We start from the raw sequence: 21,099 nt of genomic DNA on the forward strand, positions 1-21,099 counted from the left end.
AACATTCAGCAAGTGGAAGATTCATCTTCAATTATCTCAGGTCGTAGACACGATGGCAACGTCAAAGAAAAAACCGGAGTACAAAAAGAGAAAAAAAGAGGCAACAATTCTGTTAATTACAAGAACTTGTCGGCTGGAGCACGTCGAAAGAGCCGTTCGTTAAAATCAGTTCGTTTAGCACGCTGCTTAAATGTTATTTCTGTTTCATAAGCGTGTCGCCGCGTAATGGAATATCGCTAACAAGATGCGAGCCGATATTCGTCGTGTCGAGCACGATCTGATATATCTCTAGCCAATGGAAAACGGAAAGCAATCGATAGCTGCGTGTAATTATTATACCGCGTCATTAAAACGCCACTTAAACCTATTATCGAGTGCAATCCGAAATTTCATTCGTATCGACAAATTCCTCTTGGCTACTCCGACGAGATCGATAATATAGAGCGTTCGCTCGAAATTCCTATCCGCCTGCCGATAAAATACCCAACGAAATTACATCGGACGTTTGCGGATACGACGAGCTAATTATTCTTTCGAATGAAAAATTTGATCTAGCCGATAGCGACGATTGTCTGATCGCAACGAAGCAACAGCTACTATAGAACTACAAGAAACATCGTAGACACGGGACGATGTTTTACACGTTGTCACCGCGTGGCGATATTAGCGTCCTACATAGCAATCAATCAGCAGGGAGTATCCATGCTCGAAACAAGGATCACCCGCTTTCACCTGACTCTCGTGTTGCGATAATCGATCGACTCGCACCCTCTACGCCTCCACCTACCGAATACGTTCGAATCAACGCGCTTACCGATATATTACCTCTTCAACATACATACGTACGTATATATATACGTGCACATATATGTACATCTCGTTCACGTACGCACTCGATTCAAGAAGATCGACACAAAGATAGAGAGAGAGAGAGAGAGTGAGAGAGTGGGGATACGAACCACTATCGAAAGAGAAGAGATGGTACGCGCTCCAGACAGAGACGAATACACACGGAGAGGGAGAGAGAAAACAACCCTTCGAAATTGGGTCGTGGACTGGTCAGTACTGCAACACGCGTGTCGCAAGCAGGCAGTATTCGGCTGGAATTCGCCCCATTTACCGTCCGCTGCAATCTCTCTATCCGTTCTCTCTCCTCTTTCACCCCTATATAACCCCCACCATCAATTCGCCAATCCCTGACCAAGCTTACGCTCCCCCTTCGTGTCATTCCATTTATCAGTTTATACTCCTCTGGCCTTTCTCTTCGGTTTCCATCCATCCTTCTTCACGCGTCGCATTCCCTTTCATCGTTGTCCACCCATGTTCATCTACCCTAGCTTCGACTTCATCCCAAGCCAACTCGTTCTATCCTTTGAGTTCCTTTTCCGCTCTTTCCGCGTCTGTCTTTGTTGGATGCAAATCTGGCTATCCGCGTGGATCCTGGTCCATCCAATTCCTCTTTGCCGCGTACAGCGAACACTACAGGGGCGACAAAAGGCAATCGAGGCCAATGGGCTACTGGCGCGTACACCGACCGTTTGATTGACGTCGAAGGGGTGCCACACCGTATTGATTGCGTTCATTGTTCCAGGCGAACCTATATCCTTGCACCTGCGGGGCGGTGAACGCGTCCATCCGCCTCTCACCACCCACTCGATCTTCCGGGACAAAGAAAATGAGATTGTTACGTCCCACTCGACGATCGGGAAATCCTTTTACCCGCCTGCCGATGGATCGTTTGAGTCGAGTCTCGCTCGGTGAATCGTAAAGAGAAGCACCATACATCTGCTTGATAGCTCCGTCATCAAAGAGCCGATTGTTTCTTTAGGGCGATCCCATGCTGTTCGGGTTTCTTATGGCAAACGAAATCGATATGCGAGCGGGATTGGACGCGGAACGCTTGAGAACGTTCGTTTAAGCTTAGTCGGAATGAAAATTATGTAAATGAGACCAATTTCGTCTTTTTAGCTAGTACAGCACTTTTCATTCGCGAAATTCTTCCTAAAACTACTCCTTTATGTGGTGATTATAGATCGTCAGATATTAATTTTGAACAAAATACGTGTTACTCTGTTAGCTTTCTTTTTTCTTTAGAATTTACGATCAGTGGATATTTCGACTTCGTTATGTAACAGTAACTTTAATGCGTTGTTGCTCTTAATAAATTACTCATGGACGAAACGAAGCATATAATATTTTTAACGAAATTTTCATTTCATAATGATCCATTGAAATGGAAAACTTATCTTCCACAGATAGAAATATTTATATATTATATTTCATATTTTAAGTAATCAATACCTACCCGCTTTCAGTTGTGAAAATTTGACTACCGTATGTTCGCAAGTGTTTGTGGACATTTGCAGAAACTTAGTCAATTTATTCTGCTCCGATTAAAACATATTTTAGAATATCGTGGGGCAAAACTATTATTATACAGCTTTTTGATGGGAACTATATAAGATTATATTTATTTGTAGTATTTATTTATAGTATTTATTCGCGTTGAATATATTTATGCGATCAATTGGTCAGGAGACGTTTCCAAAACAATCAGAAACTTAATTCGTCTATCGAATCGATGGCGTTCAATAGTTAAAGAAACGCGACGCTCGTCTCTTGACCACGACAAATTGATCCGGAAGTTCGCCGTCTAACAAGAACACCAAGATTTTCACGGGACCTTTTTCCCCCAGGAAGATTCTTTTATCGGAAGTATCAACTAGACGTCGTATGAAAGAGCGAGCCACGAGTGCTGAGAAATTGCTACGACGTCGAAAAGAAAAAAGAAGAAGAAAGCAAGACAGAGAGAGAGAGAGAGAGAGAGAGAAAGGAAGAAGGAGATAGAAACAAAGTGAAACAGAGGAAGAGGGAAAGTAAGTCGGCAGGTGAACAGAGCACGATAAAACTAACGTAACCGGAAGAAAAGCAGCTTTTTGTCCCGAAAACTCCGTACGGGCTTTCAGAGCGTTTTAAAATGACGAAAAGGTTACGCTACGGAGCACTCGTGGTACGCTGTGAAATCTGCGCGTACTAGAAGACAGGAAGGAAGCCTGAAAGGGAGGGAAAAAGTAACTGAAAGAACGTGTATGCTCTGGCTTAGAGTGGAAACGAGAAACAACGAGAGAAAGGAAAGCAAGTGGAAGCGAAAGAGAAAAAGAGAAGGAGGGGGATAGGGGAGGGTTAGGTTCTCGTCTTAAGCGCGGTTAGGGTTCAAAGTTTTTCTCATATTTCAAACAATCACAATCCGTCCGTCCTTCTTTCTCTCGTATCTCTCCCTTCCATTCTTCCTCTCTATTCGAGAAATTAAAACGACTAACACCTCCGAGAGTCGACAACATCAGCAGTGACCGAAGGTGCGTTCACCTCCGCTCGAAAGAAAGGTGCGCGCGAGCTTTCGCGCTTTCCAACACCCCCTTCGTTCTTTTCTTCGTTCAAGAAAAAAAAAAAATACGAGCGGCTGAGAATAACTCGCGGGATATAATCTTTGGTTACTTCTCGAGCCTTCTCTTACATTTTCTTCGTCTTAATTGAAACCTTCGTGAAACCTCGAAGTATCGCGATATAATGGCACGTGTATATATCACTGTTCTATGGTAACGCTGTAAATACGTGTGTACATATATGTATATTATTAATAGGAAACGCGTAAAATTGTACTACGATTCGTCCGAACGCCTTTCAATGGGAACTTTCGATCGCAATGATTGCCGAAAAAAAACAATGGTATTTTGCATCTCCTATTTCGACTACGCGGAATAAAGGGAAACTATGACTTCATTTTTTACGGATTAAACCGGTATTGTCTCTTTCATTTATGAAAAATTCATTTTTATTAAAACAAAAGCCTGCAGCGGAATTAATAATGCTAGATGAAAGAGAGCGTTATTACGTCCTTGTATTCTTGCGGGCCCGAGATTTTTCATTTCCGTCTGTATTGCTGTGCCATACATAAATTAATTATGACGAAGAAAATTAGATCGACAGTTGACGGGGACTACTAACAAAAAGAAAAAGAAAAGAGAGTTAATGCACGCGTAATAGAAAACGTAAAGATAAAACTTTATGAAGGTAGATAATGAGGATGTCGTTCTGAGTATTAATAACTAGGGAGTTGTTTAGTTCATTGTTTGATAGCAGTGAAAAAATCGTATTCTATTGAAGTTCATTTAATTTTATCTAAGTGCATTACTAAAGGTATTTTAAATCTGTAGAGCGTTTGAAAATAAAAATGCATTATATAAGTATACCACCTATTCCAGCATGTAACATCATATTAAAGCAGAGAGACAAATTTCATTCGCGTAGAATTTAAATTAAAAGTCATTTTTAAACAAATATTCATTGAAGAATATTCTTGTGTCCTTCTCACGAATATTTTCAAGAACGCAAAAGACTAGACCCAAACGTCCGTAATTTTCCTTTTATCCTTGAATCGTATAATCTGGAACGTTAAGAAGTGGTCGGTAAGAAAGATCGTATTATAGTTGATTAGAAGAACCAAGACAATTCACTTTACCCCCATCCCATGAAATCGATGACGTTTTTCTACAAGCAGGATTCGCGAAAACTTTTCACATATAGTCTCATATCGAGGTTCCGCAAGCCATAAGATTAGTCGTTCGACGCTCTTCGAAACGCCCCACGGACCGTTCACGAGGCACTGCCACCGCGGTCATAACGAAACTTCTCCAACTTGTTGCCCGCCACGGAAACTTTTTCCCGGCCCGGTATACGCTGTAAAATTGCCCCGTGTCCCTACACGGTGATAGTTTTTCAGAAGCGTTCGCCAAACCAGTTCCAAGGCGTCTAAACAACTTTCGCAACTTGTTGCCCCTGATGTTCTCTTCGTGGCATTGGCTCCTAAAATCGGTCGCTTGCCTCGTTTCCTCGTCGCTTCGTATTTCTTCCCCAGCTATACACGTTGTATTGTAGATACCTCGCAATGAAATTTTGTCAATTAACGAGATTTCGTCTCTCCTTGACATTTGTATTTCGACAAGTTTTATTCGATCTTCATTCCTCGAGACCTAACGTCTCGTTGAAGAACATCGGATATCGACTGATCTTCAGTCTCGCCTTAATTGCTGTATTTGATAAGTAATAGGTAGAAACGTCAGAATTTAGAATCTCATTCTGAAAATGAACTTTCCGAAGAACCTAATACAATGCAGGATATACTATACGAGATGTGATCAAAACGTTCGCGCAAGTTGGTAATTTCGCGGTGTAGAAAGTACCGGTTGCAAGAAAGATTGCTTTATGTTGTTGAGATTCGTCTGTTCGCGACTCACTTCAGTTTGTTTATTTAAATCGACCGATCACTTCGGATTTGATCGTCCCTTGAGTAAGTTGTGTGTCTTCTGATCGCTTAGAATGGAAGAACGTATTCGCGCATCGTTGCTCGTTAGAAAGTTCCTGGCAAAGAGCTATAAAGTTGTGATTTCTCAATCGCCATATTCTCCGGCCGACTTCTTTCTATAGCTATTAATGGAAAAAGCTATGAAAAAACAACGATCTCAAAGCACCGAAGACATAAAAGAAAAAACGCAGAATAAACTAAGATACATACAATGAAATAAATCCCAAAAATGTTCCGAAGGATAGAGCAAACGTTGGCAAAAGAGTATTATCGTTAATGGTGATTGCTCTGAAGGGGACGACATAAATATCGAGAAACAAATACATACTATCTTAAAAAAGTGAAAATTGCACCAACTTCTTGATCGTATCCTTGATCCAGACACAGTAAACAAAGATTACAATCTGCTACTTAATGGAAAATATTCGTCTGCTACTGTGCATCGAGATTTAAGACTCCGGTACAAGGATCACCGTAGCAGATTGAATACATCGGTCCGGCTGAAAGTTACAACGTAGCGACGTGACTGCATAGCCTCAGGGAAGCCATCCATACAGGAGACGAAGAAGCTGGTATCGACCTCGAACAAGCTCACGGCTCTTTCCTTACACCAGTTGGAAACACAACGACATCGTACAACGGCGAGTACGGGTCTCCTTAAACTTTAAACGCAGAACCCTCGAGAGAGAAAAAGAGAGAGAGAGAGAGACAGGGAGAGAGCAAGAGAGAAGTAAGGCTTCAGACGTACCCAACGGGTCGAGGTGAATATTTCAGGTGACTCGAGTGTCCTCTAAAATACGTCGATGAATCCGTTGGTAGCTGTGCGCGACAAGATACCCAGAATTTATCGCTCAGCTTAGCCTATTATGCTCCTGCAAGAAGCTGATAGAACATGCAGCGAATGTCGACTAGCGTTTGCTTGTTTAGCGAATTAAAAAACTAAGAGTAGATATGTACATAGTTCGTATCAAATAGGTGAAGTAGGTTTGATAGTGTTTTCCTTTGAGATTATTCGTTTGTTTGCGGAGGGTTTTAGCGAGTGTGTTTGATCGTTGCGCGGAGAACGATAGACGAGGATGTTTGTTAATCGGATATTATATCAGATAATTTGTTTTCTTCCGCTCAATGCAAATTGCCTTGATCCTTCAGCTGCTCAGCCATGTAACTACATACGTGTTCATTGAACAATTCGATTTTGATCTAATACCTGCTGTTACTCTCTTTTATCGTAAATTGATAACGACGTACAATGTAAGTATGTTCGTAAAATAGGAAGTGCAGGAAGGTTGCAAATGAAGAAATGTTACTTCCTTGAAGATTAGGACTGAACCAAAAGTAATTGGAGAAGTTAATTACACACTGTCATTAACGCATTATCACTGCGATTTATTCAAAGTAATTCCGACCGTTGTTGCGAGATACGTTGATCGTAAATATTGAAAAAAAAAATAGGGAGGAAATTGTATACGTTGAAAGGAAAGAAATGTACACCGTGCACTAGGAGATATTCTGCCAGCTTTAGATGGATATTTGTACGACGCTTGAACTTGACTAGGACACTAACGCAAACCACCGGCTACTATAGAGGAAATTGTCTTTTCTCGAGAATTTCCTAATATAGAGGAAAAGAGTTTACAGATTAAACGAATCAATGAGAAAAGAATAGTCATAGTTATTTACGGAAAGAACGAAAGGTAAGAACTGCAGTATATATCTGTATCTCCAACCCCAACTCCTATAAACCGTATCGACTCCAACAATGACTTCTTGAACCGGTAATCCCGTATCCACTATTTACCCATAAAGCGGTATTGAAATAAGAAAACTCAGACGATGAGCAAATTTCCAGCAATTCCGCTTAATATTTAAAATCCACTCGAGCGAATATCAAATTATCTCAAAATTCCAAACAGAAAGGAAGGGAAAGAGGGAACAGAATCTCAACGAGTAGAAAGATAGAGGAAAATGGAGAACCTTCTTCTCGAAAGGTTACGATTCGCGATGGGGTTCGTCCCTACAGCCGGATCAAATAATTGCTGTCTTGATCGGTAGTGTAAACACGGGAACCTTCACGGGGAAGAAAAAAGAGGGAAACAGTTCGCGAGGAACCACCTTCCTGAGACTTTTAGACTCTTATCCGTTCTGGTTTGCCCTTCGCCCTCTTTTTTCTTCTTCTTCTTTCCTTTTCCTTTCTTTTTTTTCTTTTTATCCGGTCCCTTCTCACCGACAAGGGCGGTAGAGTCTGCAAATTCAATCTTACCAGCGACCTCTATCCACCTACACAGTTTGTTCCGCCTATTGATTCCGAGTTCGTAGTCGAGCTTACCTTGGCCGGTCCCGAGCCAGTCGGCTCGTTTCATGGAAACCGACTCCACCGACGCGACGCGACGTCCCGAAATCCCGCACAAAAGCTCTGATTCTGGAAGCAACCCAATTTTTCACGGAAGGAAACTTGTTCCGAATATAATCCTCTCTTTCTATCAATTTTTCCTCGACTAACCTGGCTCGACGAACCCCGACGTTCCCAACGAAATTCCGCTATGATTTACGACGGACAATTAATCTCTTCGCCAATGTACAGCGATGATGTAAGGAACCACAAACCTTTCGATACTTTTGCTTTGATCATCGTAACAAATGTGTATATTGGTTTCTCTCCGGTAGTTCGAGAAGTTCGTAGCATTTTTGACACTTGATATACATCAAGTATATGTATATACTTTGTAGCCTGTATATTATCGTTTGTCGTCTGTATAAATGCTGCTTGACAAATTATACTTTTAGCTGAACGTCGAATGCAATTAATAAGAGAACAAATTTTTGTATTGGTCAACGTATCATTTTGTAACAAGAAAAACAAATCTTATATTCTTACGAGAAATAGATAAAAATTGTTCGACATTTGTCAAAAAACTGAATACTTTGCTGAAGGTTTGCTGAGAAACTGAATTTTTTCGGTAAAGTAATCACGAAGTTAATCGATAAATATCGAAAATTAAATGGTTTGTTGATAGAAAGATTTAGTGTCTACAAATTTTTCCCAAATTTGGTTACGAAACTTTCGAACAAAATGATATTCATTTTCTTTTTTGTCTCGTGGATCAGAATTATTAAACGATCGGTATTTGTCGATTATCTTTAATATTAGAGTGCTTTTTTGTAAAGGTTTTACACAGGAAAGATCGAGATTAAAAATTTGTGTATAGGAAAATGGAGAGAGATTTTTGAAATTTCAATTTTCGTTACACTCGTACAAAGTGGACGATCCATTTTTATACTTATATTACGTATTCTTTTTTTCAGGAAAAATTAGTTTCAAAGCTTTATTGAAACGCGAAATAATGGTATAAAGCTTTTAAAATTGAAATTTTGTTTCACGTGTGTTTTTTTTTTTGATTGTCAAATACAATATACGGAATTAGTTGAAACGTTGATTAAAAATTACAACGTGCGTATAAGTTTTGTCTTCGATAGAAACGTATTTTAAAATATTATAATGGTTCTAAAAAGCAACAATTTCGAAAATTCATTATTTTCTCTCTCCATCAGCTAGCAAAGACTATCGATATCACTTATCGCGTACAACATAGAATGAAAATTTCGATCAAATATTCTAAAATGAAATAACTCGAGTTTAACTTTGACTATGTAATTTCTATAACAATACCTATGTATCGATATGTAACTATACGAGTGTACATGTTACGTACACGTTGTATAATTTATAGAGTGCCATAAATTGTAGCTGACTATTGATTGCACGGTTACGAGCTTTATATTTGACGATATATTGACAAAAGTTAGAAATCCGACATTAACGGCAAACAATGCTGACAAATATAATTCTGACACGATGCGAGAGGCCTGTTATCAGCATTTCCACATTTCGAATCGAGGAATTTCTGAGAAGTAACCCGCCGGAAATGCTTTTAGCATTTCTCGAGGATCCAGTTCTACTGGAGCGTGAGTAACCGTGAGATCAAAGACCGATTTGGAAATTCATGCTACTAGGCTGGCATGGACGCGCGACGTGACCCAGAGTGCAAATGCCATCGCTGGGGATGTACATAAACGGTAATCCACGTGCAATGTGATTAATAATAATTTGCCGGTCGGCATAAGCGGAACCGATTAGTCGGCTTAGCCAAGCGTTATGGTAATTGGGAGCTATTACCTGCCGAGTGCTTCCTCTCTCTCATCCTCTTCCCCTTTGCTCTCACACCTTCCGTCTTTCTCGCCCGCTTATCGTTACAACCCTCTCTTTCTCGCTCTGCTCTTACTCTTTCGCAGCTTTTACTCTTCTATTTCTCCATGCGAATTTCTTCCTTTCTAAATAGAAAGGATTTATTCTCTCTATCCTAGCTAGCCTCTAACTTATTATTACTCATCATCTCCGTTCCTTAATTAACTCCCTTTCTTCTATCCGTCTTCTCCCTTCACCTTTCTCGCACTCTTTACCCTTTTTATCATTCGCCACTATATTTTCTCGCCATCTGCTCGCTCTCGCGATGCACAAACTCTTCTCCTCCTTCCATTCTTCTCTACCTTTTCATTTCTCGTTCTATTTTACCCTTTTCCCTACTTTTATCCGTACTTTCTTCCTCTCTTTTCTTTCCTTCGCATCTTCACAATCTTCAACGACCATCTCCTTTTCTCTTCCAACTTTACGCGCAAATACAAAACCTACGACGCTTCTCGTTTCCGTCCCTCTCGAACGTCTTGCCCTTTAATTGTCCCGGTCGCTATTTAGCGTTCCGCCACTTTATGGAGTCCGCCGGTGGTTGTCTCGGACGTCTCGGTCGTTCCGTGCAATCCGCGCGATTCCCAACGTTGTCGGGAATTCCTGTCATCCATCCAACTCTCGTTCGATTTTCCGGCTCGTCGAACAAATGCCTGAGACGACGCTCCGCGAAGACGGATCGTCTGGTCGGATCCGATCCCCGGGGCTCGAGAGCGTTTTTAGATTTCCCCGAGAGGAATCTAACGAACGCGGTCCGGAACGGTTTCGTATCGATACGGGTGGACGGGGATAATAGGGGAGGGGGCAAATAAAAAATTAGAGCGTTACTCGGTTGAATTCAGTCAGACATTCTTTTCGCTGATATCGAGCATTTTTAATTCTCTCGTTCTGCTGTCTATCCGCTGCAGTCGTTCGAATCTAAATCTTCCAGAGATTGTGAGTCTCTCTTGCGCGACCGCGATAAATCCTAGACTGTGACTTTCGACTTAGTAAAGATAGACGTGTAAAATTTATTTTTTTGAATCGCGTTAGAATTTTTGATTGGCGTTAGGATCAGATCGGGATGTGTTAGAAATTGATTGAATTTTTCATTTCTTTGAGTTACGAACGAGTATATTGCAAAAGAGACCTTTTCTAGAAGATCTTTTTTAGATTGTTTTATTGAATTAATGTAATTCGTTTGATGCTTGATGCGATATAATCTTTTTATCGCAATCTAATGAGATTTTCTTTATTGAAATCTTAGGATCGATCAATGGTTAAAGTGGTTACGTTATTGAAAGATTGAAAATATTGTATTTTATTTATCAAACGATGTCGTTTTGTTTATCCTATAATGTTTGCGCAGTTTACTCGGTCGTGTAAAAAGATTACGGTGGTGAAGATGACGTTGTTATTGCTCGGTGAACAGGAAGTTTTATGTTGCTTGAAAAGATTATGTGTATAAAAGGATTCTGAGAATCGTAGAAAGGAAAATATCATTGTTTAAGTGGGATATAGAAGGATAGTAGAATATTAAATTTATTATTGCACTTGTAAGGAAATATGGAACACAGGAAAATTAGGTTCGTCCATTTATCGTACACCTGAAAAGATCTTTAAAAGATCATACTAAAATTACATAAAAAGTTACAGTCTAAATTTTTATAATAAAAAATGCTTCACAAACGTATGAAATGTTACATTACGTTGTAAGCTTGCAACATTGTTTACAAACCTATAGTAACATAAATAGAAAATGTAAAAACTGATACCTTAAAATAATTTATCAGCAGCGTAAATGGCAAAGAATGGAAAGTAGCTTAACAAGAACGGATATTACGGACTGCTAGTGATACTTAGCTTCAGCATGGGATAATTTCCTTCATGCTCCGTAAAGTCAAATGGCAAAAAGGTTCGCGTTCTTTGCCTCCCAGTGCTCCTCATCCATTCGTAGTTCTTTGCAACTAAACTGACGAAAAAAAGAAAAAAAAGGAAAAAGAACAACACCTTGTTTCTCTCGATTTAAAGCATCTTGTACACGTTCCCTTTGCAACCAACGCGGCTATTTCACGGCCGCTTCTCCTCAATTAAATTCAAATGTTCCTTTTAACTCGTCCATTAATTCGCATTTTAATTTCTGCCGGGGCGCGATAAAAATTCGCGCGTCGAATTAACAATTCCATAATTACCCTACGTAATTGAAAAACGTCGAATCTCGTCCAATATCGATGTGCAATATTAAATTTTTAATTTGTCGATAGAAAAGTGCTTGTCGTTATAGGAGAACAATCAAGAATCATGATCAGAATATATATATATATATTAATTTTTCTTTTTATGCATTTTATATATCAGTTCTTTTATGTTTAGGCTATTATCGAAATCAATCGATGATACCCTTTATTCAAAATTAATCAATCGCAAAATATTTTCATCGAACAGTTTCGATCAAACAAATTCATAACCTTGGAAATATAAGGAATATTCTATTTTGCATATTTTCTATCTTTTTGCGTGTTATACGTATTTCAGACATTTTTCTAATTTTTAAATTCCCGCAAATACATGGTACAATACATTCCCATAATTTAGAGATCACAGTATAATTCTAGAATATTCATTCTAAACTTGTAATACAATTATACTTCTAGAGTATACTTTTTATTAAATTTTCCTCAATGAGGAGAACTATTCAATCGATTTAAACCTAAAAGCGTCCAATCTCGTCCAACACGGCAGTAGAATATTAAGCTTTTTGTTTCCAATGTTAGCTTTGTATTAATGTCGCAATTATATAATAATTATCATTTAAATTAGGTCGTATAGATTCAGGATGCATATGGATATAGCCAACCATTATTTCGTCGATTCGCGTTATATTTATTTCCTTTTATATATTGGTATATATTATAGGAATAGTTATATGCGCGTGATGATAATGTAACAATAGCTATGTACTATTCTTAATTAAACATTCCATTTACATATTTAATTGTTGATTATTAAATGTAATGAAATTCAGTTTGCATCGATATGGTGATCAACTAAACGCAAATCGGCGAATTGATGTAATTTCCTGGATACGTTAATTAGAAACCGAAAACAGAGCAATCAGCTAAACGTACTTACGTGGTAGAATAACTTAAAGAATGCTTAATCCAATGGGATTAGATGATTCCTTTTCTTTCTAAGAACCTTTACATTACCATGGTTCTCTAAAGTTGTAGTCTAAACTAACTATTTTCTTCGATAGTTGACATAGCGAAGGGATTAAACTTACAAATCAATTTTGAAAAAATTGTCTCTGTCGAGTACACTAAAAAACTAAAAAAAAAAAAAAAAAAAGAAAAGAAAGAAAAAACACGGGGCGATCATTTCTTTCCACAAATTCTCCGATGAAAGTTACTGCAGCGCAAGGATTCCTGAAGACTCGCCATTGAACCATAAGCTAATATCGCCTGTTGTTAAAAACCAATGCCCGAAAACAGTATTAAAAAACGCAGCCGTAATTTCCATTAAAAAATTGTACCGCGGAAGCGAACAATTCCGTGCGACGTTCCGTCCATCAAAGTCGAGATGTCCACATTAATCGTGACACTCGCGTGTATAATATATGCGCGTGGAAAACGAACGAGCGGAGGGTAAGGTGCCATGCGTGTAATTCAACGCGATGCCCCCGGCCAACGAAATACTTGGCTGGAATTAGTAATTAAGTGCTCGAGACAATTCCGGAAGCGAGTCACCGTGACGGTTTGTAATTGCCGGACACTACGGGGATTTCAATTCGACCGCGCGGCACCCAGGATTTGCATACTTTGTGTTTTGTATGCGACGCGCATACTATCCTGCAACGGGTATTACGAAATTCGGTCGCGACTCAAAACTCTCTCTCTCTCTCCCTCTCTCTCTCTCTCCCTTTCCCTCTCTCTCTCTCTCTCGTTCTCTGTATCCCTCTTCTTCCTTCAAATGTCGTTATAAACGAGTTACGTCCGTTCCCTTGGACGTCGCGTCGTTATGAGTTCCACGTTTCACCGAACCGCTCTTCACTTATGGACGATGCCAGAGAGATATGCAATATCGTTCCATCTCCTGGTTTCAGTACGCTCGTGAGCAGCCAGCGGCGGTGCTTCTTTTTAATGGCGGAACATGCTCTTTCGCTTCAAAAATTACGCCTTTATTAGACGAATTAATTTTGCATTACGGTTGCGTTCCCGTTCTGTTTGTTACTTTTACCATTTCTTTTTCTCGCCACTTTCTTTCTACTTGCATGGTATAAATTTTTTAGACACTTTTTCATTCATTCAGAATATATATAAGTGTGTGTGTGTGTGTGTGAGCAAGCACGACTGGCTCGTAGTCAGAGGAAATTGAATTTAAGATAAATGAATTTTTAATTAACACACGACCACACGGCCAGCGTGCCAGCGATCGATACGCAAATTTTAGAACGTACGCTTTCTACAGTGGCCGCTATGAAATCGTGATCTTCGTTAAAATCGAACCAACGGAATTCTGCGCGGATACGAACCAACGAGGGTTTCTTTTGATCGCCGTTATCGTCCTATCCTCGTCCATATGCGCCGTCTATCAAAAACTAGAGGAACCGAGTCTTGGGAAAATATAACGTTCCTCTCTGTGGGAATTTTTGTGATGTTCCTCGTAAAGTAATTTCCGTCTCTTTATGGCTATGCAATTTATTTTCGTCTTTGAACAACAACGCATCGATGTGTTGATCTTTCAAGCCTGTTAGATTGCGGTTCTAAAAGTTCAGTGAAAGGTACATCTGAAAAAGATGAGATGACTTTAATCAGTACCGCGACGTCGATGTTTACATAAATATTTATGAACGTATGAATATAAAAGAATATCAGCGAAGTAATTACAAAACTGTACACGTATAAACAATCTCTTGGATTAGACAGAAATGCTGAATTAACGCAACAAAGAGTAGACAGGCAGAAATTGTAATTTTCACTGACACAACCATTCTTGGCTGACGTTTTACTCGCAAACCAAAGATCAAGCTTCTTCTGCTGTTGTGTTCGGTAATTGCTTTTTAACCATAACAAAGGTATACTCTTAACATTTGAGTTGTTCCCGATCGAATCGTATCTTTCTATCCTTAAAAAAGTTCCGAAATTCAAGGAAAATACGAAGAAACGGTTATTAACGTTCGTGATTTCTCGTTTCAATTTTATATTAACGATCTTTTTATCGTAAAACGTTAAAAGCCTTTCCCTCGGTTGAAACTAAAACGAGATTGAGACGTAAAAAGTTAAAGAATCGTAACAGGATTCAGAGGATTATGAGAAAGGAAAAGCCATGATATTTCTACCGTTAACCCAGATCGATCTATTCGGACACTGTAATGTCCGAATACTTCTGTCATTCGACATAGTTACCATCAATCTTGAATCGTTTCATGGAATGAGGAAATAGGGGTACGGAAGAGTAGGGCAATGAACGATATTAGCTATCCACCCCTAGAACAGAACTTCGCTCGTAGTTTCTTTACCGTAGCGTACGAATAACGTCGACAATTAAACTACACTCCAGAGTCGCGGGAGTGGCCTGGCCGGAGTTATTAGCCTGAAGTGGCTTCTAACGATGCAAGAGGCGAGTACTTGCTGACTCGTATCTTCGCACCCCCGATCAAAGCATTATGTCCAAGTACGGCCCCTCTGATATACTTCGAGTAGGATAACTTGCCCGTTACGTGCTGGCCATCGTTCGTTCGACAATCGCGATAACCGAAGCGTTTAATCGGTTCTGAAAATCGACGAACTGCGTTCCACGGCACAATCTATGATCCGCGTAAGAATAATCTGCAGATAACGCACGACTCCGTTTCTCTCGCAACCGTTTCCAATTTTTCATGTTAAACGAAACATGTTAAACGATATTGGCATAGGCTAGGACTAAGAATGATCGGCGCTATCGAATCAGAAACAAAATTTTGTTCTCACGACGTGAGTTTCTTCTTCGTTTGACGAAGAACCGCGAGAGGGGTCATTTTTGGCGCACGAGTAACGAGAACGACGAGTTGAAGAAATACCAATTTATGGACGTTAATCCATTTCGTGTTCCACGATTCCTGATAAATAATATCTCGTTGTTGCATTTTGTTATTTCGTGTGTCTTTGCATTTCGTGCGCCCTGGCGCGTTTGAATCTGCCTCGAGTCCATCGATAACCGCACTCCACTCGTTGCAGACAGACGTCGAAGCCAAGATTCGCAATCACGGCGGAAATATCCGCACGAAGGAAGAAAGAAAAGCTCGTAGATGAAACGAGTGAACGCGAAGCGTTTTATTAGCAGAGACCCGGAACAGAGGGTGGTGAGAGAAATATGCAAAAATGGAGAAGGGACGGGATTTACGTCGCAATTAAACTGTCGCGTGTCGGGCGGTCAACGATTCAGCGAGCGGCGCCGTTTTTCCGCAATCAGCCGGCAGATTTATGCGAATTTTCGAGCGTTGAACGTTTCGTTTTGTTCGCAGGTGCAGCCGCGGCGGTGACATCCGCGGGTGGCCATGGATTCGACGCACATTTACGTGGCCCAAGCTTCGTGATCGAGCCACCGTCAAGGGTGGAATTTTCGAATTCGAGTGGCGCCTGGCTGGACTGTACCGCGACAGGAAGTCCCCCGCCCAACATCGATTGGTCGACCGCGGACGGACATCCGGTGAACGACGTACCGGGAGTGCGGAGGGTGCTGAGGAACGGCACGTTGGTCCTTTTGCCGTTTCCGGCTGCCGCGTTCCGGCAGGATGTGCACAGCGCGGCCTACAGATGCGTGGCGAGCAATTCCGTCGGTAGAGTGCTCAGCCGTGACGTGCAGGTCAGGGCAGGTAAGAAAATTACTGGTAATGGGTATGATGGTATTGAGAGTTTCTCTATTCAGTGGAACGAAGAGGCAATTTAATCCTTCGCAATCCTATTTTACGATCCTAGAGTCGATATTCTACGTGTGCCAGGAATTATTCTGTTTCGTTCGATTACTTTCCACTTCAAAATATATTTCAGATTAATTCCGTGCCTCGTAGTTTTAGATATAAATTATATTCTTTTGCGTTAGAATAGACTTGGGATATTTGCGAGAAATTTAACTCCTTGGTGTACAATGACGTCTGGAAGACGTCATCCATTTCATGTGCCATTGTAGACTTTGACTTTTCCGAAATGTGAAGAACTGTCTCCGGCTGACGTCGAAAATCGTGTATCGATTCTGTTTTATTTTAAATGTTCGAGATGCTCTCACCTCCTTTCTCCGCAACAGTATCGATAACAAAATGAATATCGCGGAAGATATGCTACACAACTCGTCGGAACAGACCGTCACAAAGTGAGTGCTCAACTCGGCTACAGGTAAAATATTGGGCACATTTTCCTGAACATATACCTTCGACTAATAAAAAGGAACATGCTGCAAAGAGATGCCATGTGTGCTTAAAAAATAATATAAGAAGCGACACAACTTGTCAGTGAAGAAACGTCTAGTTCCTCTACATATTCGAAAATGTTTTGAAATGTATCATACTTTATAGAATTATTAATTTATTATTTTATAACGTTACTTAATTAATGTCCATTAACATTATATATCAACTCGATTGAATATTATACAGCAATGTAAATTTCGAAATAAAATATTCTGTTTTTGAGCTTGCATGTAACCGTTCATTTGAGTCAGATTTAATAGTATTCTTCAGGCGCATCAAATTCCGTTTTATTTGTACGTCAATGGGTTAAAAATGCAGGGACGTAGAGGACGTATATAATAATCTAAAAGTACGTATAATAAATTTCTATTTATCTGTTTCTTTAGTTGTACTTGTAAAACTACGAATTTACAGAATTTAAATATATCGATAAAGATACGTTGTTCGCTCCAAAGATATTAAAATATCCAAGCACGAACAGATTCTGGAATTAGCTTATTGGATATTAACCAGCTGAATTGTAAATGGAATAAAATATGAAACGTCGTTCGGATTGCAAGGAATTATTTTTCCTGTTAAATAAATGACTTTCGGCTATTTATAATGTTACACCGCTAGCATCGGATTCTGGCGCAATCTCGCGGAAACATCTTCCTCGTCTCTTTCTTTCCAACTTTCTGATCTACTTCTTTAGATATCTTTGGAATTCTTGCGTCTTCTTTTGTACCGCTTGCCTTTTCTTCTATAGTCAACCTTTCGCCTTTGCACACCGCCGGAAATACTTACACACGTGACGTACTAGCTCGCAAGTACGAGCAGATTTTCTCTCGATCTTACTTTCTCAATACTTTCTACACTTCTATCGTTATCTATTGTCCTTCTTCCTTAAAACTCTAGTTCAAGTCAATGTTTCTCTGTCGCGACACAAGCTTTGCAATAAAAATCTTTAATCTATCTGTATCGTTGCTGATAGAAGATAAATTCCGTGATATGTGTACGTTATTGAGGAAATGGTAGATGAATCGTTTCATTTGTTTATTACGTAGCAGATAACAGAAGACATTTGTTGAGACAAAAATCTTACGCGCATAACTAACACCTGACTACTAAAAAAGTCAATGTTCTATTTATAATTGACATGATAGAAGAGCATGATTCGCGGTTTGCCAGCTGCTCGAATATGTTTCTGTTAACACATAGTCTCAAATTTGTTCTCCGTTTCTTCGACGTAAAAGTCCGTCTACATTGTTCAAGATACGACGTCCAACATGAACAGCAAAATCTAAACAACCAACTACAATTTATGCGGAGCGAAAGAACACGATGCAAACGAGCGTTGATTGCGCCGGGGGCGTTCGAATGAATAGGAGGAGCAATTAAAAAATCATTAGGAGATGCGTTGGTCTTGTTCCTCGAAGGAGGCAAGACACGGAATCCAGGCAAGTCCTGACGAAGGATGTTTTAAACCCGGCCGGATGCAGATGAGACGCGGCCAGGCTTTCTCCGTGTGGAGCTCAGTGTAATTACCTCTTTAAAAAAAGAGTGAAAGACAGAGAGATAGAGAGAGATAGAGAGAGAGAAAGGAGGGGAGGAAAAAAGAGAAAGAGGAAAAAAAATGCAATCTGAATGCAAATCCGTGGCAGCTGCGAGGTCGGCCGACGCTTTCAGGATTGCCAACTACTCCCTCGCGGCTATAAAGTTCTGGCCGGGACGTGTGGCCGTTAATTAAAACTTTACTTCCTGCTTTCAGTTTAACAAAAGAAATTTCTATCCCGAACTGGCTCCACTGATCCGAATCGGAAGTTTTCGCAGCCCATTGCATCGTTCAGGATCGAAGGAAACCTAGAAACAGCAAGAACGTCGTATCGATACTGTTTCGCTTCGTTTCATTGGATTCGTCGTTATTGTCGCGTGTATCCCGAAAGAAGAAGCGTTCTTCCTGCGTTAAGGACGACATAAGCGATTTAGGACGAATCGGGATAAAACGAAACGCGTCGTCATCGATCGATGAGAATGTGCGTAACGCTGTAATTAAAGAAAAGAGGGGGAAGAGCAGAGAGAAACGCGGAAGAAACAAACTCATTTCGTTCTCAGCTTGTCGATCGACTTGCTATTTAACTTTCAGGTGTCGGGATAGTAGAAGATGCGCGATATCTATATCGTAGGAAAAAGTAGTTAAGTGGGGAATTTCGAGAATGCGTATCGTAGCTGGCGAATGTACCAGTGTGCAAACGCGTACCGAGTTTTTGGAGGACCTCGAATTTCACAGTCTCAGATCATAAGACTTCAAATTTTTTACTCACACGTGGAACATGACATCCAGCAAGTCCAACCTTAAACACGTAGGACCTCGAGTTTCATAGTGTTTCATACAATTATTAAGCTCGCCAAGTTTGACCCTAGCATCGCAGAGAGAACTTTAAAAGTTTATATTTTAAACCACCAACAGCAGCCACGCTACAGAATGCTTTTAAGCTTTACCAGAACTACCTATAAACGTAAGATCTTGCGTTCGAGACGACACTTCTTAGTTTCTGGAGATGTGCTTCCAGAAGAGGGCGGAAATCTAAGATTCGAAGAGTAGAATTCGAAGTGAAGATATAAGCTCGCGTATCAGGGATCTAAGATTAATTAGAAATCAGGATCTAGCATTCGAAACGCATTCTTTTACGTCGTAATAGATGTTCAAAGTCTTAGGTTCTCGATCTTATTGATCTCGGAATTTGCTTTAGCGAGTTTCGTAACTGTCGGCTATTGAAGTCGAGATCTTGAGATCTCTGGCATGATTTTGATGTGTTTCACGTTTCTGAAACTGTAGAGATTACACGATCCAGAGATTGGTCTGTGGGGATCTTAGACCGCGTGTTATGAAGTTCCAGATCCTTTGACTTTGACTACATTGGTACGTCAAGGTTGAGACTCGGTTTCGAGACCTCGAATCTTCCTCAAAATTTTATTCTTCGATTACAGCTAATGTTAATAATTTGAAACAGTAATTTTATCACGCGAGAGTGGAAAAAAGACGTGAAAGAAGAAAATAGATCAAAAAACTTTCAACGTTTGCGTCCTACCGTTACTGTTATTTATATTTTGTACCTTGTAAAAAGATTTGTTTAGATTTTAACGTTTTAAGTTAGATTTTAAGTTTAAGTCTCAACTCCGTTTTTTGAACGAAATAAAATTCCGACGAATACGATTTAATGAACGCAAGGGCTACATTTTTGATGTAACTAACTATATTTTTGTCGAAGGATCGCACTGTTGCTGACATTGTGTCGTAAAGACCCTGGAATTTGTATCATACCTTAGGCAAAACACGTCTTGGGCGAGTGAACGTAATACAAAGACTATTTGCCCAATTTGAATATGCAAATAGCTGTAGACCAACATAAGCAACAGTGCAATCTGTTTAACTATAGGAGGGCTATTACGTGAACTAATCGTTCAATCTACTGCATTTCTCACCAGACGTTGTATCGGATTACCATACTCATTATCTTCAATTAACAGTACAGTTTAAAATTAACGCGAGAAAGAAGTTAAGAAACGAGGGAAATTAAATACGCTAGACACGCAAATTACTTCTTTTTATTTTATCGTTTGACTTTGTCATCTAATTTTCTCAATATTTATCTCTTTCTGACTATTAGTTTCACCGATGCACGATGGCCAAAACAACGATAGTTTCGTTTCCCCGTGTCGTCTTGATTTTTATATCTACTTCTTACATTCGCACGATCTTTTTTAACTATTGCTATTAAAGTTAATTCTTAACGCAATATCATACGAATAACGCGTCTAACTTCAAAGTAGAACAGTTCGTAGTCACATTTTTCTGATTGCGTTTCTAACGATAAAATTATCGATTCGAAAATATTATTCGAGTACGAATTTTTCATACTGTTTATAATCATATAAATATCCACTTATTTCTACTTCTTTTTGGGCTTTAGTTCAAACAACGCGAGTTACGAACGAATCCTAGAAGGCTCTGTGACGCGTCAGTCATCTAACGAGAAAGGGAGCTTGAAATCGACGATACATTTTTAACTTGACACGAAGAACTATCAAATA

The 21,099-nt window shown here is 39.8% G+C and overlaps 1 protein-coding gene across 10 annotated transcripts in view; it reads left to right on the forward strand.

Annotated features, from left to right (window-relative positions):
- The window catches only part of LOC126878315 (cell adhesion molecule Dscam2), a 124,598-nt gene that overhangs the window by 61,344 nt on the left and 42,155 nt on the right, over window positions 1–21,099 (forward strand). For all 10 annotated transcript variants that reach the window (XR_007695635.1, XM_050640988.1, XM_050640985.1 and 7 more), the window contains exon 2: window positions 16,084–16,434. Coding sequence is in view for 9 of the 10 variants with exons in the window: in XM_050640988.1 (XP_050496945.1) it covers window positions 16,084–16,434 (351 nt within the window). In the remaining variant the exon portion in view is untranslated. The remainder of the gene's footprint in view (window positions 1–16,083; window positions 16,435–21,099) is intronic.

This window comes from Bombus huntii, chromosome 2 (genome assembly GCF_024542735.1).
Source record: "Bombus huntii isolate Logan2020A chromosome 2, iyBomHunt1.1, whole genome shotgun sequence".
In the NCBI taxonomy this organism is placed as follows: Eukaryota; Metazoa; Arthropoda; class Insecta; order Hymenoptera; family Apidae; genus Bombus; species Bombus huntii.